General features: G+C 44.5%; 1 protein-coding gene across 2 annotated transcripts in view; it reads left to right on the top strand.

Annotated features, from left to right (window-relative positions):
* Positions 1-22322, top strand: part of LOC111151584 (VPS53, GARP complex subunit) — a 142350-nt gene extending 120028 nt beyond the window's left edge. Inside the window, exons 19-22 of one of the 2 annotated variants that reach the window (XM_022509660.1) lie at positions 2331-2400; positions 17140-17277; positions 19052-19156; positions 19674-22322. In XM_022509660.1, coding sequence (XP_022365368.1) covers positions 2331-2400; positions 17140-17277; positions 19052-19156; positions 19674-19844 — 484 coding nt within the window. In that variant the 3' untranslated portion in view covers positions 19845-22322. Of the gene's footprint in view, positions 1-2330; positions 2410-17139; positions 17278-19051; positions 19157-19673 lie in introns of those variants that run through there. The other variant, XM_022509661.1, reaches the window with a different exon arrangement.
* The last annotated feature ends 640 nt before the right edge of the window (positions 22323-22962 follow it).

The following is a 22962-nucleotide window of genomic DNA, read 5'->3' as shown; positions in this document are numbered from 1 at the left end:
AACAAAAAAACTACTGTTTGAACCACAAGCAGCTTCCCTCACCACTAAACTGATTCTCCTCCATTCAAGAATGGGGACAATAAGACAAATCTCTTAATAGTGGTTTAGAGGATAAAATGAGAAGTCATGCATAAACTTCTGGTAAAGTGCTGGTAGCAAGGTCGCATTCAAACATGGTAGCTGCTACCATTTTAATATGTTATTATTTATTCTTTATTCAACCTGCTGCCATTTGAGCTCCTCCTATGTCCCAGACACAGAATTAAGTGCTTTGGCTTAGTAGACATGGTCCATGTTTTCATTTGCCTTACGGTCAGGTTGGGGGGGGGAAACATGCAAGCAAATCAGTATCGTAAAGAAGGTTATATGCTAGGCTAGAGGTCTGTGGGCTCTGTGTAGAGAGAGTATGGTGCAGGTAACCAATCAAAGTCTTCATAAGGAGAGAAATCCTTGAGCAGGGTGCAGGATATGTGTATGCAATGACCCACAAGGTCACAGGGAAGGGCATTCTGGGCACAGGGGGCAGGGTAAGCAAAGGCACAGAGAGGCATTAAGTAGCCTGAAGAATCAAGCATAGGACGCCTCCCCTCAGCATGATATGGCTGGGGACAGAGAATCAAGACAATCAAGGAAGGCCTTATCTGCAGGCATTATAAAAATTTCAATCAGGGAAGGGTCTTGAGCATGTTTGCGTCTGTAGCAAATCCTTTGGCAGCTGATAGTTGCAAAGATGAGGCTGAAGGCAGCAAGACCAGTTAGGAAAGAATTGAAAGAGCTCAAGTGAGGAGAGTAAGGGCTGCAGCGGTGGGTATGGTCAGGAGGGTGGGGAAGTCCAAGGGAAGGGCTGGGAACGGATTGATACTGAGGTGGAAGGCCGAGGGAGCAGCCTTGGGGAACTCCTGGTTTTGGGGTTGGATGACTGGGTAGGTGAGCTCTGGTCCACTGAGCCTGGGTTCCAGGGTGGGGCTGAGTCCTGGATATGCTGGAATTGAAGGGCCAGTGCCATTCCACTGAGGCGGCCGGTACATCATCGGTTGTGAGCAGGCACAAATGTGTAGAGAGATCGGAGAGTGGGAGTCATGGCCCCGAGAGCAGCTTTTGCGGAGTGGGAGAGGAAAGTGCTAGCCAGCACTTTCTCTTGACCTCCACGTCCTGTTTTATTATCGCTCCTTCCTTGGTCATGGGCCCTGTGTTCTCCTGGTCAGTCCACCCTGGGTCTGGCCTCGGTGATAGGCATTTCTTGTTCCTACACCTTCCATTCTGCACCTGTACAACAGCTTTCCCTCCTCAGGCCCTGCAGTTTTTTCTAAAAAGCCCTCCTGACCTGTTAAAATTCCTACTCCCTTCCCCCAACCCAGTTTGCCCTTCAGTCCCCAGTAAATTTTTCAGAGATCATGAATTTTTTCCCTTGTTCGGACAGTTACTCCCTTAACAATTATTTTCTGTCTTTGCATTTAACATCCTGTGACTATCTCACCGTCACGTCTGTTAGGGTGTTTTCAGCTGATAGTAAGAGAAGCTGTGACTTAAACTCACTTAAACATGATGTGGGCTTTGTATTCCATATAACCAGAAGGTCGGAGGTAGGACACATCCAAAAATGGCTGATTCAGTGGTTCAGCAGTGTCACTAAGGACCCAAGTTCCTTACTCTACCCTGCTCTCCTGGGGCTGGCTTCTTCCTTAGAATGATGGTAAAATGGCTCTCGGTGTTCTAGCCAAACATAAGAATACCCTGAAGAAGAGAGGATGTCTTCCCGCAGCCATGCAGTGAAGTCCACTCCTGTGGTCCAGGTGGCCGGCCTAGGTCATGTCCCAACCTCAGGACCACCAACAGTCAGCACAGAAATGCCATGGTCTGACTGGCTAAGGCTAATTAGAATTCCACTCTGCAGTTTGGGAGAGATCAGCTTTTCCCCAGCATCCCAAGACCACATATACCTAAATAAAACCACGGTTTGGGCTGGAAGAAACAGAAGGCAGTGGTTGCTGGGAGGTTATAATAGCATCTACTTTGATTTCTGCTTTCTTGTAGAAGGAAGTAGGGCCTTTTAAAAAAGTTTCTGCGTTTCTTTACCAAAAGGAAAATAAGCCTGGGGTGCCTGGGTGGCTCAGTCTGTTAAGCATATGACTCGATTTCGGCTCAGGTCATGATCTCAGGGTCCTGAGATTGAGCCGCGCATTGGGCTTTGTGCTCAGCGTGGAGTCTGCTTGTCCCTCTCCCTCTGCTCCTCCCCCTACTCGTGCATGCTCTTTACCTCTAAAATAAATAAAAGCTTAAAAAAGAGAATAAGCCTAATTTGTCCTTTTTTTTTTTTTTTAAATCCACAGCTCCTTCATTCCCAAGTTCATAACCCACCTCTTCAAGTGCAAGCCAATTAGCATGGTGGGAGCAGAACAGGTGAGATAAATTGGCCTTTTTCTTAGGCTTTTATCCTAGGTCAAACACAAATCTTTCTAGTAGGGATTTACCCTGGAGAAATCAGATTGCTGATTTCCCCTGTTTGGGGACAGAAGATGACCTGGCAGCTTAATTCTTCCGTTTATTAAACCATTTTGTCAAGCACCTATTACGTACCCAGGCGTTGTGCTGGGCACAGGCGTACCACAGTGAACAAGATAGAAAAAATCTCTCTTTCCAGGTGCTCACACCTGGGTAAGAAGAGATAGATAAGATATGAGTTAATAAATAAATGAGAAGAGAATTTTACCTTAAATATGCTAAAGGGTATAAAACTAGGTTCTGTGAAAGAATATCTTAGGGGCATGAAGGAGTAATGGCTTCAGATTGGACACTCCACGAAGGCTCCTCCAAAAGCTGGCGCTTGAGAAGAAAGAAGAGTGAAGAGTCCAGGCAGAGGGGGCGGCAAAGACTCTGATTATTTTGGGTCCTCTACTTGCTGGGTAGAGACACTTTTGAGTATCAAGCAAAGAAAGGCTTATCCTTTTGGTACTGAGACGCCAGTCACCTCACCCAAGAAGCCTTCTGTGATTAACCCCACCCTGTTCACTTGAATTCTGTGCTTTGAGACCTCTGCTCACCAGTTGTGTCACCTCAGCGCTGATGGGTTGAGGTACGTGCTACAGCGGAGTCCCCTCTTTTCAGCCATCACCTATCCAGACTGTCTGAAATTTGAGCTGCTTGAATTTAGAGAACAATTTAAACTATCTTAGAAACAAAAACAATAATACTCAGCCCCTAAATCTTGATAAACACCTATTCAGATACAAGCTATTTGTGTCCTGACCTTAAATGAGTCCCCTGTATTCATTAAAAGAAATCCTCTCTAGACCTCTAGGTAGCAACATTTTACCTGTTTCGGTTACTTTTTATATTTGAAAGAACTCCCAACGACATTTTTAAGTGAGATGATGTAATTCAAGACATTTCCATAAGTCCTGCTCTTCCACCTAGTTAGTCGACTTGGCAGAGGCTCAGCTATTTCCCAGCTCAGTGACTTGCCCTCACCCTGGGCCCTCAGCATTGCTGACCCGAGTCATGTCTCCAGAAGACAGCAAGTTGGCCTATGCCCCAGTGCATCATGGATCCCTCATGAGATATCGCAGCCAGAGATGCAATAGCTGTGAACATCAGGAATCTCTTGACTCTGATACGTGCCCTGTTTCTATACTCTTTTTGTAAGGGCCATCGCCTTCCTAGCTTATGAAAAAGCTGAATGGTGTAAGCATGAAGATCCTGGGGTCCAGAATGCTGAAGGTGTGCAGCTGAATCCTATCTCTGCAACACAGCAACTGCTTGTCCTTCAGCAAACCTCCCAGCAAGTTAGTTTCCTCATCTAGAAAACGGGGATTGATTGTAGTTGCGCCTTACAGGGCAGTTGTGAGGATTGAACAAGATTGTGCACATCAAGTCCTTGATGCAACGTCTGGCATGTGTACGCCCTCAGCAGAGGCTGGCCCTTCCCGATTTTCGCTTGCTCAGACCAAGAACATGACTCTGTTTCTGCTTTCAGTACCCGCCTCGCCCGCCCATGACATCTGGTTGCTACTTGCTGCAGCTGTCTGGCTGACCAGCTTTAAAAGCCAGAGTCCAAAGTGTTGTCTCAGAAAGCTTCCTGGGAGGTTGCATAGATCCAGACACCGACTATAGTGTTTCAGTGTTTTGCAATTCTTGACTCTTGAATGTCATAAGCATAGAACTAATTCTGTTCGTTGGAGATGGCAGAATAATGCCCCAGCATGTCTCCAGTCATTAGTACCTGTTCGCTGGGAGATCGTTGTGTGCGCCTCACTGTTGTGCGTAATCAGAAAGGATGTGCAGTAATGATCTCTGTATCTAAGAGAAGCTCTAGAGGTAGGAGTTCCTAACGTTTTGTCTCTAGACTTGAAGCCACTGGAACACAAAGTCGGCCTGTTGGGAACATGTTTTTGTGAGTCTGCAGCTTTGCATGGGCCATGCTAGCCAATTGAGTGTCTAATAACCATGATATTTTCATATTGTCACAGAAATCCAATATCCTACCTGTGCTCCTCAGATTTTCTCTTCTTCAAAAAAATGATAAAATAATCAGCTTGGGAGTCAAAGCCCATATCTTCTGAAAAACAGCAGTTTGGCCAGAATTAACTCCTGCTTTGAGATGTGGATGAGAAAACCATCTGCAAAGCTGGATTTTACTTTGTTCACAAGGCAAATGGGAGTGTGTGATAAGGGAGCCCAGCACGGAAGTGGGCACAGGTGGGAACTGAAGGGCAAGGTGACCCCTGTTGGATACCCACATGAAGTTCAGGTGTAGGCAGGTCCACGCTTGCCCTGAGTACCTGGGCTGAGAAAGCGCGCAGTCCTATAGCTGGAGGCGCAGTTACTTGGGCAGCAGAACCACAGGAATCAGGTAGTTTACAAAGGCTGCAACAGATTTCTGACTCAGGTCTTGTAGCAGCTCTAATCCAAGCTTTCACAAAAGCTGTGGAATTGAAAGTCAAGATTTTGCCTGATCTCAGCTGCCTTTGCTTTGTCATAAAGGCACTAGATCCTAAATTTAGATTATCTTCAATACTTGTGCCGAAAATAGGAAAGGAGACGTTTCCCTGCTCTTTATTCTCTTCCTGATTACTATATAAAGTGAATTATTTATCTATAGACCTCAGAGTCCTCTTGAGCAATTGCAGGGGCACATGGAGCTGAACCGTACCAATATTTGTAATGCTTCTTCCTAGATGGTGATCTTTCAGAGATCTTACAGGATTTGCAGGGTCATTAATTAGTCTTATGGCGATGGTATCTGTGACTGAGCACACAAGAGAAATACAATCCATTTGCACGAACTTACCATACAGGAAGCAGCACAATATGGTGTGGGGGGAAAAGGATCCCAAGACTTGAGGCCCAGTCCTTACTCTGCTGTTAATGGTCCCTGTGATCATGAGCCATTGCTTCCCTGATCTAGGCTCAGTTTCCTCATGTTTAAATAAGAGCACTGAATCAAACTCTCACACGCCCCTTCCAGATGTATCATATTACAGAGTCTGAAATATTTTGAGCAGTGTATCGCCTATGAAGCTATTTTCTTTTCCTTTATATTATCTTCATATACATACTGACCCTGTTTTTATTGTGGTAAAATATACATAACATAAAGTTGACTATCTGAACCACTTTTAGGTGTACAGTAGTATTAAGTCCCTTCCCATAGTTGTGCAGCTCTCCACCAGCAGACCTTGTCTTCGTCTCAAACTTAAACTCCATTCCCATGAAACAGTAGCTTCCCATTCCCTCCTGGCAGCCACCATTCACCTTCCTATCCCTGTGAATATGACTGCTCTACATACCTCATCTGAGTAGAATCATACAATATCTGTCCTTTTGTGTCTGGCTTATTTCACTTTAGTGTGTCTTCAGGGTTTATCCATGTTTCAAAATTTCCTTCCTTCTTAAGGCTGAATAATACTCCATCACATACACATAAACACACACTCCATTTTGACCATATTGACTTTTTAAAAATTCACAGAATTCAAAATCATCTGGAAAAAAATATTTAAAGCAAAATTTAGATTTTTTTTTTTTTAAGCCCAAACACCAAGGAAAAGGAAAAAGAGAATCAGGTAGTATGTGCATAATGGCAATTGGAAGAATGAGAAAATAGAATGGTTATTCCTGGGCACAGTTCTCGGTAAATTCCAGAAAATCTCCTCTAAGTGTGGAGTTCAGCACACCTTTTAAAAAAGCAAGTGGACGGGGCACCTGGGTGGCTCAGTAAGTTAAGCGGCTGCCTTCGGCTCAGTTCATGATCCCAGGGTCCAGGGATCGAGCCCCACATCGGGATCCCTGCTTAGCAGAGAGTCTGCTTCTCCATCTCCCTCTGCCTGCTGCTCTGCCTGCTTGTGCTCTCTTTCTGTCAAATAAATAAATAAAATCTATAAAAAATAAATTAAAAAGCAAGTGGATCAATAACAATGTAATTCCCATAGGGATAGATTTAAAAACTCACCAACCACCGCCTCAGCAAACTAGGAATAGAAGAAAGATAGTTGACTCTGATAAAGGTTTTATACAGAAACTTAGGAGAGGGGTGTGCATTACAAAGGCTAAATCCATTTGTCAGAATTTTACAGTTCAGAATTGTACATCCCAATATACTTACATTTTACCCCCCAAAATTAAGTGAAGGATAGAGCACTGATAGCAGGGTTTCTTACCCTCTGCACCTTTGACATTTCAGGCCAGGGAACCTTCCGCTGTGGGGCTGTCGGGTGCATTGTGGGACGTTTGGCAGCGCCCCTCACCATTACCCACTAGCCACCAGCAACACCGTCCCGATTGTGACAAGGGAAGATGTCTGCAGACATCGCCAGACATCCGAGCACAAGTGAGGGTGCAACCAAACCACTCCCAATGAGAGCCGCTGGATTAGAAGCATAGATGCAGTGTGATGAGAATGACGATGTCTTTGGTGGCAGCGGCGTGGCGGTACATAAGGAGTCACTATACTATTCTGTGTACTTCATATAGGTTTAAACCTCTCCACAGTAACAAAATTTACCAAAATAACAACAACAACAACAACAACAGTAGTGTTACCCTACTCATGAGTAATCCAAAATAAAATTTTGAGAATTGATATAAAACCCCATGCTTTCTGAAATTAAACTAGCTTCCTTCTGTATTTTCTGACTGTAGAACTTAAACGTTCAGGGGCACCTGGGTGGCTGTCAGTTAAGCGTCCAACCCTAGATCTCAGATCAGGTCTTAATATCAGGGTTGTGAGTTCAAGCCCCATGTTGTGCTCCATGGAGGGTCTGAAGCCTACATAAAAAAAAATTTTTTTTAATTTTAAAAAAATTTTAAAGAACTTACATTCAAAAAAACTGAACTTTCTCCTTCCAGTTTTTGTGTGCACGGGCTACTGTCCCAATCGTGAAGGTTTCTCCCTTTTGCACAGCACTTTTCTCTTTCTGTAGAGCTTCTTGAATCTACCTACCCTATCACTCACTTTCCTATGTCTCTTTAAGCCGTGGCCCACCTTGATTTCCATGAGCCCATCCTTCCCACTGAGAGCTTGAAGCCTTTCTACCACTCAGCTGAAAGGGTCCTCCCGCTGTGCCACACAGAGCAAGGAGACAGACAATAGCCACCCCTGCAGAGGAGTTTACAACCATCAGCAGGGTCACCAAGGTCCTGGAGATGGGAGGACCAGGCAAGCTTGCGAAATCAAGGAATCAGTTAATGAAAAAAATTACAATAAACCTGTTTAATGGTCAATTATAGAAAGATTTTCTCTTCACACTAGGAATAAGACATGGATGTCTGCTACCACCATTTCTGTCTAGCCATTTCTCTCCTGTATTGCCCTTGAAGTTCTGTTGTTCAGAACAATAAGACAAAAAGAAAATTAATTCTTTTTTTTTTTAAGATTTTATTTATTTTATTTGACAGACAGAGATCACAAGTAGGCAGAGAGGCAGACAGAGAGAAAGAGGAAGAAGCAGGCTCACCGCTGAGCAGAGAGCCCGATGTGGGGCTCAATCCCAGGACCCTGGGATCATGACCTGAGCCGAAGGCAGAGGCTTTAACCCACTGAGCCACCCAGGCGCCCCAAGAAAATTAATTCTTTTTTTTTTTAAATATTTTATTTATTTATTTGACAGAGAGAGATCACAAGTAGGCAGAGAGGCAGACAGAGAGAGAGGAGAAAGCAGGCTCCCTGCCAAGCAGAGAGCCCGATGCGGGACTCGATCCCAGGATCCTGAGATCATGACCCGAGCCGAAGGCAGAGGCTTATTAACCCACTGAGCCACCCAGGCGCCCCCCCCCAAGAAAATTAATTCTTAAAGAAATAAAAGATAGGTACAGATTAGAAAGAAAGAAGCAAAACTGTCATTTTTCACAGAGAAAAATGATTATGAATGACTGTATCCCCGGAAACCTACAGGTAAACTATTAGAATACAAATTTAACAGGGTTGCAGAATTGATTTTTTCAGGCCAGTATTGATTTTTCATATTTTTATATACCAGCAACAAACCATTTGAAATGAAAAAATTTAAATGAAATCAGATATAGTAGCTTCAGGAAACAACCCAGAAATGAATCTGTCCAAAAATTTTCAGGTCTTCTACATGGAAGACAACACAATATTAAGAAACATTAAAATGGCAGGGTAGCTCAAGTTCATAGATTGAAAGACTCAATATTAAGAAGATGTCAGTTCTTCTAGAATTAATCTCTAGATATAGTAAACTACAAGGGGTGGCGTGGTGTGAGAGTGTGGGTATAAATTGATAAGCTGAGTCTAAAAGTTAGGTAGAAATGCAAAAGACTTAAGAATACCTAAAATAGTTTTTTTTTTTTTAAAAGAACAGAGTCAGAGGACTTAAATCTCCAGATATCAAGACTTATTTTAATGTTACCATATAATTTTGGGCTGCGTGGTACTGGCGTCAGGGACAACAGACAGGCCAACAGCACAGAATCCAGTTCAGAGATAGACCCACTATGTGTATATGTTACAGACACTTGATTTCTGCCATAGTGACCCTGCAGTTCAGTTGGGAAGGGATGATCTCAATAAACTGCTGGTAATTGAATATCCACGTTGAGGGGAAAAAGTTGATCTTGACTTTTACCATGCACCATAGAAAAAAATCAGTTCCAGCAAAGATGTGGAGAAATTGGAACTCTTCCTACACCTCTGGTGAGAATGTAAAATGCCGAAATTTGGGGAAGTACTTTGGCAGTTTCTCAAAAAGTTAAACATAGGGTTATTACCAACGACTCAGCATTTTCACTCCTAGATGCATACCCAAAAGAACTGGAAAAGTCTGTTTGCACCAAAACTTGTGCCCGGGTGTTCATAGCAGCATTGTTCACAATAGCCACAAAGTAGAAACAATTCAAATGTGTCTCAGCTGATGAGGAGAGAAACAAATGTGATATCATCTGGAATGGGAATATTATTCAGCCACAAACAGGAATGAAGTATGTACTTGTGCTACAACATAGATTAACCTCGGAAACATTACACTAAGTGGAAGAAGCCTGATATAAGAGGCTACATACTGTAGGATTCCATTTACACGAAATATCTAGAACAGGCAAATCTAAAAGACAAAGTAGATTCGTGGTTGGTGAGGGTGAGGGGAGAGGAGGGAACAGGATGTGATTGCAAAGAGGTATGGGTTCCTTTGTGGAGTGATGACATGTTCTGAAACCAGATAATGGTTATGGTTGCACAACCTTGTGAATATACTAAAAACTGAATTATGCTCTCAAAGGGCAAATATTCATATGCAAATTATATCTTGATTTTTAAAAATTCCAGGTGGATTAAAGCTCTAAAGGTGAAAACTAGGGGCCCCTGGGTGGCTCAGTAGGTTGGGCAGCCAACTCTTTTTGGCTCAGGTCGTGATCTCAGGGTCCTGGGATGGAGCCCCACATCAGGCTCCACACTCGGTGGGGAATCTGCTTCAGGATTCTCTCTCCCTCTGCTCCTCCTCCCACTCTCTTGTGCTCTTTCTCTCTCAAATAAATGGATATTTACTAAATAAACAAATACCTTCTAGGAATGTGCCTTTATCTTCTTAAGGTTTTCATCACTAGTGATAGTCATGATGCCCCCCCCACAAGATTTGTAGGAGGCTTTTTTCTTTTCTTTTCTTTTCTTTTTTTTTTAAGAGAGGAAGGGTGGGTAGAAGAAGAGAGAGAATCTTAAGCAGGCTCTACACCCAGCATGGAGCCCGACACATAGCTCCATCTCACAAGCCTGACAGCGTGACCTGAGCCAAAATCAAGAGTCAGACGCTTAACTGACCAAGCTACCCAGGTGCCCTATAGGAGACTCTTTAAGAAATGAATCCTCCTCATGGGGTGCCTGGATGGCTCAGTCGTTAAGCGTCTGCCTGCGGCTTGGGGCATGATCCCAGGGTCCTGGGATCGAGCCCACATTGGGTTCCCTGCTCAGCAGGAAGCCTGCTTCTCCCTCTCCCACTCTCCCTGCTTATGTTCCCTCTCTCACTGTGCTTCTCTCTGTCAAATAAGTTAAAAATCTGAGGAAGAAAAAGAAAACTGAATCCTCCCTAGGGACGCCTGGGTGGCTCAGTTGGTTAAGCAACTGCCTTTGGCTCAGGTCATTATCCCAGGTCCTGGGATTGAGTCTCATGTCAGACTCTCTGCTCAGCAGACAGCCTGCTTCTCCCTCTGCCTGCCACTCTGCCTGCTTGTGTGCTTTCTCTGTTTCAAATAAATAAATACAGTCTTTTAAAAAAAAAAAGAAAAGGAAGGAAGGAAGGAAGGAAGGAAGGAAAGAAGGAAGGAAACCCTCCAGGGTTGCCTGGGTGGCTCAGTCAGTTAAGTGTCGCACTTATGATTTCAGCTCAAGTCATGATCTCAGAGTCATGAGATCAAGCCCCACCTTGGGCTCCACACTCAATAGGTTAAGTGTGCTTGAGATTCTGTCCCTCTCCTTCCGGCCCTCCCCCAACTCATGTTTACACTCTCACTTGCTCGCTCTCTCTCAAATAAATAAATCTTTTAAAAAAAGAAAAAGAGATGAACTCTTCAAACTTTCCACATCTGGGTGATGACCTTCCACATACACAACATGCTGGCCAGTCTTGCACCCCAGTAACACATGAACAACCTAAGCTATACCACCCCAAAAGTTTTCTCTGAGGCTCAAATTTGGCTGATGGCCACCTCTTGCCAAATGCTTCATGCCTAAGGAGATGAACTATTAGCTACTTTTAGAGATGAAAACCAGCAGATTTTCATGATAAATGGAGCCTTTTACCTGCACTTCCCACAGACAGCTGCAAAGGCTGTCAGACTGGCTTTTGCCTTTTCTGACCTCATTGTTTTTTGTAAAACCTGAGACTGAGGTTTCCATCTGTACAGATGTCTGGTGAGAACAGAATTTTATTGTAATTAACCAGGGACTGAAAATACCATATCTCTCAAGATAGAGGAGACCCAAAGAATTATGTCAAGTTCATTCAGAACTCTCCCTGTCACTTAAGACCATACAATTATTTATGCATATAATATATCTCTGGGAAGTAGGAAGTACAGAAAAAGTGGGAAGTATCCCCATATGTTTTTAAACATAATAATTTTTTTCCCACCAACAAATAATGCTAAGATACGGCTTTGATTTTGACAAGACTCTGAAAATTTGCTGCATGAAAGATAAAGTTGAATCCTTACCAGGCATCAAATAGCATATTAGAGACAGAGAGAAAGAGTGAAAGAGAAAAAAGAAGAAGTGTTCCCAGTTAACATAAGTGTAGAAACTAATATCAAGAATACTGGCTTAACACTTAGCTCAGTCAAATCTTCACATGTTCCCACATTTGCTTTATTGTGTTAATAAAGTAAATCATTACCATTATTACTGAAGCCCCCTGTGGGCCCTAGCCAGCCATTCCCCTCCCTCCATGCCCAGAGGTAACCATTATTCTGATTCTGATTTTTATCATTCCCATGTGTATTTTGGTATGTCCCATCTGTGTATATTCTCAAATTATATGATTTTTGTTTGCATTTTAAAACTTTATATAAACAGTACTCCACATATCATTTCCTGGCTGGCTTTTTTTGCCTAGCAGTTTTTTGAGCTTTATCTGTGTTGATGTATGTTTGAATCCGTTCGTTTTAATTTCAGTATTGTATTCCATTGCACGAATATGCCACCATTCATTTATCATTCAGCTGTTCATGGACATTTAGATTGTTTCCAGTCTTTTGCTTTTACAAACAGTGGATGCAGGGAGCATTTTTCACGTGGGCAAGAATTTCGCTGAAGGATATAAGTGTGAGGGCTGTGTTATGGGTTATGCACATCCCCAGGTAGGAAAACATTACTGGATTTCCCCCAAAGTGCTTTAATTTGTACTCTTACCACAAGTGTGAATTTCATTGCACTATATCCATGCCAGCATTTGGTAGTATCAACCGTTTTACTTTTGTCTCTCTGATGATCATGAAATGGTATATAGCTTGTAGCTTTCATTTTCATTTAGTGGATCACTAATAACGTTGAGTATCATTTCAGATGCCTTGTGAGCACTTGAGTTCCTGCTTTTGTGAATTACCTGTTCAAATCTTTGCCCCACTGTTGGTGTTATTATTACTGTTGAGGTTTTGCTGGCCTTTTTTATTGTTGCTGCTTTGTAGGAATTGTTATGTATTTTGAATATTATTCCTTTACCAATGTCGCAGATACCCTTTTCTGATTTGTGTTTTTCATTTGCTTCTGTATCTTTTGATCTAGCCTCATTTTAAGGTAATAGATTTTTTTGATCTGTCCTGTTTCCCATTCTTCTCTATCTATAAGTAAGAAGAAGAATCTGTTTTCTTCTGAAAGTTTTTATTATCATATCTAGGTTTTTAATCTACCTGGGATTTAGCATGCTTATTCTTCAGAGGCATGTATTGGGTTCCCTCGGAGCAAGAGCAGCAATCATTTCTAGTGGGCTCTGATAAGTGTTCTGATGCTGGGCTCCTCATGTAGGCCTCAAGCAGTCTAACCTCATCTCTCCTATGCATGCTTAGTACTTTAGTTTAATTTAATTTTTTAAAAGATTTTTTGGGCGCATGGGTGGCTCAGTGGGTTAAGTCTCTGCCTTTGGCTTGGGTCGTGATCCCGGGGTCCTGGGATCGAGTCCCGCATCGGGCTTTCTGCTAAGTGGGGAGCCTGCATCCCTCTCTCTCTCTACCTACTTGTGATCTCTCTCTCTCCGTGTCAAATAAATAAATAAAATCTTTTTAAAAAATAAATAAAAGATTTTTTATTTGCTCATTTGAAAGAGAGAGAAATGGAGAGATCACAAGCTGGGGGAGAGGGAGAAGCAGACTACCTGCTGAGCTGGGAACCTGATATGGGGTTTGATCCCAGGACTTGGAGATCATGATCTGAGCCAAAGGCAGATGCTTAACCATCTGAGCCACCCAGGCACCTAGCTTAGGTATTTGACTGTAAGCCCAAGGCCTTTTCAAAAAACAGATACTAGGAGAGTTAAGAATTTTCATCTCTGAAAACCAAGAAGAGCCCCAAATGCCCTAATAGTTGAATGACTGGCAATTTGACTAGCCACACTACCACATGGTATTCTTCTTTCCTTCGTGTAGCTTCCTCGCCAGCTTTTTTTTAAATTGAGGCTTTAAATTTTTTCAGACCAGTTTAAGGCTCACAGCAAAATTGAAGGGCAGGTACAGAGAGTTCCCATATGCGTCCCTACCCCACAAAAGCTTAGCCTCTCACCCATTAGCAATAGCCTGCCCCAGATTGCTACATTTGTTCCAACTGCTGCACCTAAGGTGACACACCATCACCACTTAGAGTCTGTAGTTTATGTTACGGTTCACTCTTGGTGTTACATTCTGTAGGTTCAGTGTATAGTGACATGTATCCATCATACAGAGAAATTTCACTGCCCTAAAAATCCTCTGTGCTCCACCCATCCATCCCACCACCACCCCCAGTTCCTGGCCTCCACTGATATTTGTTCTTTTTCCATAGTTTTGCCTTTTCTAGAACATCAGGTAGTTGTAATCACACAGGGTTTTTTCACTTAGTAGTAGGCATTTAAGGTTCCTCCATGTCTTTTCATGGCTTAAAGCTCATTTCTGCGTAGTGTTGAAATTCAATATTCCATTACCACAGTTTATTCAGCTACTAAAGGACATCCTGGTTGCTTCCGAATTTTGGCAGTTATGAATAAACCTGTTAGAAACATTTGTGTAGGGGCGCCTGGGTGACTCAGTCAGTTAAGCGGCTGCCTTTGGCTCAGGTGATGATCCCAGGGTCCTAGGATCGAGCTCGGCATTGGGCTCTCTGCTCAGCAGGGAGCTTGCTTCTCCCTCTCTCTCTGCCTGCCGTGCCCCCTGCATCTCTGTCAAATAAATAAAATCTTTTTTTTTTTAAATGTAAAAAAAAAAAAAAAGTTTCACCATTAGAGCAATGGTGGCAGTAGGATTGTCACCCTCTGCCACCTTTGGTGGGTATGTGATTCTCTTCTCCTAAACTGTTGGAACAGGCCAGAGTGTATATGCCCTTTGAGGCTTCAGCCATTTCCCTGCCACCTGGTTGCCAACAGCGCAGCTGCTTATTAGTGCATGTGGAGTCATCAGGAAACATTGTGAACTCAAAGCCAACACTGTTCCACAGCATGTATCCGGGTGGCAGGAAACAGAGATACAGTGTCCTGTTCACCTCATCATGTAGCGCACCTGTCCATCATGTGACACACCTTCATCAGCAAGTTAATTCAATCTCTAGAACTTTGATTTTGTCATCTATAAAATGGGAACAATAAATGCCTATAGGGGAGGCTCTTGTAAAAATTTAAATGAGACGAAACATCCCAGTCATCTCTCCCGACACTTGGTAGGCAATCAGGAAAGTTAATATCCTTCCAAACAGTTGGCATCCCAGAGAACGGAAGGAAAGAAGGAACAAAGGAACAAAGGAAGGAAAAGGCAGATTGTTACCAAGATACTGATGTTTAAATTTGGTTTCTCTCCTACATCCTCACTAACATCAGAGAAATTAAAAATACAGCAATACTGGGCCACCTGGCTGGCTCAGTCGGTGAAGTGTGCAGGTCTTGAGCTCAGAATCATGAGTCTAAGCTCCAGGTTAAGCATAGAGCTTACTTTAAAAAAAAAAAAAAAAAAAGATAATTTAGGGGCGCCTGGGTGCCTCAGTCGGTTAAGCATCTGCCTTCAGCTCAGGTCATGATCTCAGGTTCCTGGGATCGAGCCCTCCATCAGGCTCCCTGCTCACCTGGAAGCCCCCTCTCCCCCTGCTTGTGTTCTCTCTCTCTCTCTCTCTCTCTGTCAAATAAATAAATATATAAAATCTTTTAAAACAAAATTTATATGTATATCAAGTTACCATTTTTTGCCTGTTTAATAAGCAAGAATTTTATGATCATCTTAAGGGCTGATGAGAAAGGGTGTAGCCTGCACTCCTGCCAGATAAGTGAATAGGTGCACATTCCATTTGAAAAGCAGTTCAAGATCTGTATCAAGAACCTTACAATGTCCTTATCCTTTGATCTGTCCTAAAGACTCTCCAAAGGAAATGCCTTTGATAGACCTAGAATTAGTATATACAAAGTTGTTCGCCACAGCATTCATTGGTTATAATAAAATCTAGGAGTGCCTAGGTGGCTCAGTTGTGTCCAACTCTTTTTTTTTTTTTTTAAGATTTTTAAAATTTATTTGGCAGAGATCCACAAGTAGGCAGAGAGGCAGAGAGAGAGGAGGAAGCAGGCTCCCCGCTGAGCAGAGAGCCTCAATTCCAGGACCCTGAAATCATGACCTGAGCCGAAGGCAGAGGCTTTAACTCACTGAGCCACCCACGCACCCCTGTGTCCAACTCTTGATTTCAGCTCAATGGTGGGATCAAGCTCTACATCGGGCTCTACAGTCAGTGCAGAGTCTGCTTGTCCCTCTCTCTTCCTCCCCATGCTCGTTCTCTGTCTCTAAAATAAATAAAATCTTAAAAATAAATAAGTAAATTAAAATAAAGTTATGTACACACACACCATAGAGTATAAGTAGCCATTAAAAATAATTTTTAAGGGGCGCCTGGGTAGCTCAGTCATTAAGCATCTGCCTTCAGCTCAGGTCATGATCTCAGGGTCCTGGGATGGAGTCCCACATCAGGCTGCCTCCTCGATGGGGATACTGCTTCTTCCTCTACCCTTCCCCCTGCTCATGATCTCTCTCTCTCTCTGTGTCTCTCACTCTCTCAGCTAAATAAAACCTTTAAAAAAGAATAAGTTTTAAGACTGCAAGATGGGAAAATAAAATACAAAAAACTTCGTATATTAACTGGGAAAACCAGGTTATAAAACTGTATATATACTATGATTCTAATATAAAACTGTATGTATACTATGATTCTAACTTAGTTGGTGGGGGGTGTTTTTATTTATTTATTTTAAAGTAGACTCCATGCCCACCGTGGAACCAACACGGGGCTTAAACTCATGATACAGAGATCAAGAGTGAGATGCTTTACTGACTGAGCCACCCAGGCACCCCTCTAGTTTAGTTTTGTTTAGTTTTTTTTTTTTTTTTATTTGACAGAGAGAGACACAGTGAGAAAGGGAACACAGGCAGGGGGAACGGGAGAGGGAGAAGCAGGCCTCCCACCAAGCAGGGAACCTGATGCGGGGCTCAATCCCAGGACTCCAGGATCGTGACCTGAGCTGAAGGCAGACGCTCAATGACTGAGCCACCCAGGCGTCCCTCTAGTTTAGTTTTGTCTACACATACATAGACCAGCAGGAATTCTACTACATCTTTTCTCTAGCTTTATTGAGCTATAACTGACCTACAACATTGTGTAAGTATAAAGGTACAGGGTGTTGATTTCGTACATTTATATATTGCAAAATGATTACCACTGCAGCATTAGCTAACCCCTCCATCCTGTCACATAATTCCATTTCTATTTTGTGGTAAGAACATTGAAGATCTACTCTCTTACCAGCTTTCAAAGGGATATACCACATTTAACTGTGTCTCCCTTGTTTTTTCCTGGGCAGTAGGAGTTGTAACGAATGTTTTTATTTTCAGAATTCTCTCCAGTGCATTACATTTAAAATCAGGAAACTGTTACTAATCAGCATAGGTATACTAAGTGTTGTGTAATATGCTGCTTCATTCCCACAGCTGTTGCTGGACACCCATTCCCTGAAGATGGTCCTGCTCGATCTACCTTCCATTGGCTCACAGGTGGTGAGGAAAGCACCTGCTAGTTACACCAAGATTGTTGTGAAAGGCATGACCCGCGCAGAAATGATACTCAAGGTGGGGCTTATGTCTTCCTCGGGGTTTCTGTTAAAAGGGGCTGGTTATCTGGTGGCTTATTCCAAGTAGTACTGGTTTTGAAAGTACAGATGAGGGTCTGTCCCTATCAGTTCCAAGGGATTGTCCACATTCCTTAGCTGGACTAGATTTTGACCTCATTAGATACTGTTGAAAGTCGATAGACAGTTTACTCAGGCGATCAGTAATTCTTTCTGACAAATGAATTTTTCGTTGTAAAGGGATTCTCTTGTAGTAGGATTTGGCCAAGATTGGAAATCAGGTGGGTTGACGCCATGAATCAGTGTCTCAGCCAAGGATCTCTTTGCTTCTCAGCAGGACTTTCTGGCCCAGGTATCAGTTACTCCCTTCCCCATAAACTTCTTCAGCTTTCTGTATTCTTCGACTTTACAGGAACTCTAAACAGATGTTTCAGGGACTGAATCTAATCAGCGAATGGACTCTCTAAAGCCCCATGTAACAAATTATTATATGTGGATGATGATGTTGCGAATGTCTGAAGCCTTGAGCACCTGCATCTGATTTTCACCTGCCCTTGTTGAGAAGGGGGGTGAGGGACTCTCGGAGGGGAGGGGAAGCCTGGAGAACAAATGAAACCGTCATGAAATGTTCCTAAAAGAGCAGGGCTTGCAGGCTTGTCATGTCTGTCTCCCAAACAGAATGACTCTCAAATGATGGCAGGAGTGGAAGGTAGCTATGGCACCTGAGACGTCCGTGGGACCAGGTGAGGGTCTGGACTCAGGAAGTCAGAAGCAGCCTCGTTGGTTCCCCCCCACAGCTGGCTTACCCACCGGGGAGGAGAGCTCGCAGCTTGGGAGCTATCTGCAGGGAATGTCTGAGTGAACTGGTCCTTGCCCCTCTGTGGTCCGTTCTCAGGAGTTCACAACAAAACCAGTCCAGGGCAGCAAGAAAATCAGACACGGCATTCCAAAACCAAAGAGGAATGAATTTGAGGCTCTCAATACCATTAGTTTCCTTCTGTTTGTGTATTAATCAATAGTTTAAATGAATATAGTTAAATGAAGTTCAGATTTTAAGTCTTGAAGAGTGAGGCAGCTTTGGGATTTTTGTCTTTTTGTCCTCATTCACTTAGATTTTTTTTTTTTAATTTTTTTTTTAAAGATTTTATTTATGACAGAGGTGGTGAGGGAGGGAACACAAGCATGGGGGAGCTGGAGAAGGAGAAGCAGGAAGCCTGATGTGGGGCTCTATTCCAGGACCCTAGGATCATGACCTGAGCCAAAGGCTGACGCTTAATGAGTAAGACACCCAGGTGTCTTAACCTAATGACTAAGATACACCAGGTGCCCCATAACCCACTTAGCTTTATGACTTTTGCGACCCATCTCTCAGGGATGAGGTGCCTCGGGACAGGAGGAGCAGGTATCGTGAACCCCTGTCTCAAAACAGGAGACTCCAATACGGTGTTTCACAGAATGGTCCCAATATGTAAAAATCGCCTGGGAACCAGCCCGGGCCTTCTGAGCTGAAGTCTTCAGGAGGGGGACGTAGGAATCTGTTACTCAACAAGCAATCCAGGTGATATTTGTGGTTTAGCAAATTTAAAAAACCATGCTGTCACTGAATTTGGAGATGAAATACGGCATCGGGACATTCCTGAGCTCAGGATTGCTGTCGCTTAAGGAGATCTTGCAGAATCCATTTCGGGGTCAGCTTGCAAGTAGGGAAAAATGATCATCCACCTTCCAGTCATGACTTCCCCTGCAGTCCTGCTCCTGTCTCTCTCCCCCGGTAGGTAGTGATGGCTCCTCACGAACCGTTGGTGGTGTTTGTTGACAACTACATCAAACTCCTTACGGACTGCAACACAGAAACTTTCCAGAAGATACTGGACATGAAGGTCAGTTCAGTGAGTTGTTTTTTCCACACTCACACATCCTTGTCACACTCTGGTTCTTAACTGGGGTGGGGAGGGGAGGAGATTGGGACATGGGGTCCTAGGTAGCTCTCTCAAAGTGCCTCTGCCTGACCCCATGCTGCAAACCAGATTCTAAGAAGTGTTCTGGGGAGAAAGCTCCCAGGCCGAATAAGTTCCTGATGCTGCTGGTATCTCCGTGCTCCTTCGAGGACCGTGGCACAGTGGAGGCTGGGAGCAGAAGGAATGCAGTGGGGAAGGAGTAGTACCCTTCCGCACTCTGTCCCTTCTCTCTTGACCCCTTCTTTTGCTCCTATTATCTGTTTTTCCTTCCTCTGCTTTTCTCCCAGGCTGCTCCTGGCCTGGGCTGGTAACTGCCCTCAATAAAGTATTCATCGTCCACCTGGAGTAATTACGCCGTTTGCACAATCCGCTGCTGCGCTTTCCCCCAGGCCTTTCTGGGGCCAGATTTCATGATTATCCTCCTTTGTCTTTCAATCAGGGGCTGAAGAGAAGCGAGCAGAGCAGCATGCTGGAGCTTCTACGCCAGAGGCTCCCCACTCCGCCTTCAGGTCCAGAAGGCTCCAGCTCCCTGTCCTTACTGGCCCCAACACCAGAACAGGAGTCCTCGCGTATCCGCAAACTAGAGAAACTGATTAAAAAGAGACTGTAGGAGCAGACACAGGGCACTTTTGTCCCCTGGCCCGTGATGCTCAGCACCCCCCTACCTATCTTGTGCTCCCCCTGACTCTCGGATCATCTGTCTTGAAACTTCCTGGGACATATGGGTTGTTAATGAGTCTTGCCCACAACCTGTCTTAATTTGCGTCCTGATCAAGAAGCCAAGCAAGGGCAGGGAGATGAAAAGCCTCCTTGGTTGATCCCAGATTCCTACAGCAGAGGCGGCGGTGGGCGAAAGGACCCCATAGTCCACTTGTGTTCCTGGGCTGCTTTCAACCCATCCCATTGTCACCGGCCTCGCTCCCCCACCTCTGCAGTCACATCCGTCTGGCCTGTGGCCCCATCTCCTGTGCCTGTGCAGGCAGCTTGGGTGAGAAAGCCTGGATCCCACCCTTTCCTCCATCTGCTGCTGTTTGAGATCACCTCTGCAGCCAGGCCCTAAGAGTTGTCCTCTCTGCTCTGCGGGCTTGGCTCTGGAGGAGGTGGCAGAATACAGGTGGAGGACATTGGCCTTGCCTTATGAAGTCAGTGGAGGCAGGAGCACTCTTTCTCATAGGTCCATTTTCCTGGTACATAATTGTCATTACTGGGCCAGTGCGTTCTTCACATTTCTCCATAACCCGCAGTCCCCTGTCTGTATACGTCTAAGGAGAAATTCCCACTGTGTCTCTCACCTGGGAAGATTCTATGTGTTCTCTGTGCCGTAGGGCTCCTTGCTTGAGGCTGAGGGTAGACCTGTATCTGTCCACTCACTGCATGATGTAAGCAGATTATTTTCTCCATATCTTTATCCCCACCCTGCTCCTGACTTCTAGGGAAGGGATGGCCTTCTGTGAAGAGAAACTAGGACGTTTTCCTAGAAAAACTTGTCCTAGGCTTTCTCCTCAGATGAAGCTGTGGGACAGCGCAGGAGGCCTGGGCCCTCTAATCCCCTTCTTGCCCATTTATTTTAAAACCCAAATTACTTTCCAGAATGATCTGAAACAACAAAAGCAATGTGAAGTGCCAGAGTGACCTATGACTTTATTACTATCGGGAAAGAACCCAGGTCCATGGATACCTTAGGAACAGAATGTTGGCCTTAAACACCTGCTCAGAGCCTGCCCAAGCCCGGAACACACCCCGACCCCTGACCCCTGGTCTGCCCGTCCTTTCCACTGGCGTGCAGCCAGCACAGCCTGGCAGAAGAGAACTGCCTCAGTCCTCAAATCGTCCTGCAGCACGAGAACGGGCAGGGTAGCAGGTCGCTGCCCTGATTTGCCAGGCTCGCTCACGAGGGACGGAGCCCTAGCTCAACACGACCATAGCCTCAGGGCCGCCGCTGTTGCTGTGGGCCTTCTTCAGGAATTCTAAACAAGTTGCTGGCCTGGTGCGGAGAGAGCTAAGGAGGAAGGAGGAGCTCTTTACAGAGAATGCACATAACAGGCCTCAAGATAAAATTGGGATATCAAATAGCACACAAAAATGAGTTTTCAGGATAGAGGAAGTTTCCTGAAAATCCATAAAACTTGTGATAGCCACACAGGAGGGCACTTTAAGGTTTGAAAACCAGGCCAGGAACTGTTCATTTCCCCCCTTCTTGTTCTCCAGTGCCCTTGCCTCTCCATTAACCTCCTCTCAGACTCAGTCCATCATCCGGGGCCTCGTTTCTTCCTCAGCTTCCAGGCTTCTCTTGCTTGTCCATGGGACTCTTAACGTGTAGAGCATCTCATGACTTAACAGCACGGAGCAGAAAGTGCAGCCCTCAGCTGAGCTCTCAGGAAAAGCTCCCTAAATAGGGGAAGGGGGGACAGTGTGGGGAGGGGATTGGGCATGCATGGGGGTAGGGGCTGGGCAGCCAGGCAAGACTGCACTGTCACGCTGCTCTGGTGACGTCCTTCCGCCCACATTAGTAGAGGTTAACCTTCTCTTCCTGCTCTAGAAAGGGGCCAATGGGCCCATCTACAAACAGCACCACCACTTGGGCCATCTGTCATCAACCTGGGGAGCCGGGGAAGCTGGCAGGCTCCACATGGTTCTTGTCACTCTCGGTGTTTATCAATGCACACTTCTCTTTTCGGTTCATTCCTGAAGTCATTTTCTGGACATCTCCATAACGCATTGAGATGTCAAGCCGCTGTTGTTCCCCCAGTTGGTGGTCACAGCCAGGGAACTTGCTTTCTTGATTTATTACATTGTCAGGAATCTCCGAGGAGCCAGCAGATGTCAGGAGGAGTTATGTTAAATGCCTCATTGAAGGGGTCTGAATGCTGCATATGCGTCCTCTAAAGACAGCGTGTTTCTCAGCTGGGGATACGTGTCAGAATCATGCGGGGCCCTTTTTACACCTACAGTTGCCTGGAGATTCTGAATCAGTATGTTTGGAGTGGGGCCTGGCATAGAAGTAATTATAATGTTTACCTTTTGTTAAAAACCACTGCAATAAAATTAGATACTGTACCCATTCCACACCCCCACCCGCTTTCTCTAAGTCTTAAAAAAAAAAAAAAAAAAAAAAAAAAAACTTTGAAGCCACTTTATGTGGGTAAAATAAATATGGTTCATTTATAACCGAAAAAGAGCTGCTGTTCTTATTATGGACAGACTTCCTGCTGGCTGGCTTAGAGGGGCCCAGGCTGGAGAAAGTTCCATTTGGATCATAACAGTGAGACAGGAACCACAATGGATAGAGTGTTTTGACCTCCAAGTTCAGTTCTGGAATTGAAATTGTCACCACTCCCCTTCCTCTCTTAAGGAACAAAGAACTAGTACCTAGGACTTTGCCTGGCCCCCCCAGAAAAAGGTGCCTGGTCTCTCATGCCTAGGATGGCTCTTCGGTGCAGATCAAACAGGACTGAGAGCAGACTGCCAAAGACCAGGGTGACAGTTGTGAGGCCAACAGGGCGAGCAAGCAGGTCTGCAGCTGCTGCCTGATGTGGGGCTGTTACACCGCTCCTGGATTGCTGCTGGACAAGGAAACCTGGTTCCCTATTTGCGGAATGCTAGGGAAAATGCCAAAAGGTCACAGCTGGAAATGTAATTCCTCTCCCTAGGAAGAGAAATCTCCAAAATAACTAACTTGCTGACGGTAAAAGCCAGTGGTTCACACTTTTGTCAACTCCAAGTCAGAT

The sequence above is a fragment of the Enhydra lutris genome, unplaced genomic scaffold (assembly GCF_002288905.1).
Source record: "Enhydra lutris kenyoni isolate GAN:26980312 unplaced genomic scaffold, ASM228890v2 scaffoldscaffold26, whole genome shotgun sequence".
In the NCBI taxonomy this organism is placed as follows: domain Eukaryota; kingdom Metazoa; phylum Chordata; class Mammalia; order Carnivora; family Mustelidae; genus Enhydra; species Enhydra lutris.
The sequence above is the reverse complement of the archived record's forward strand: the minus strand, read 5'-3'. Positions and strand labels throughout refer to the sequence as shown.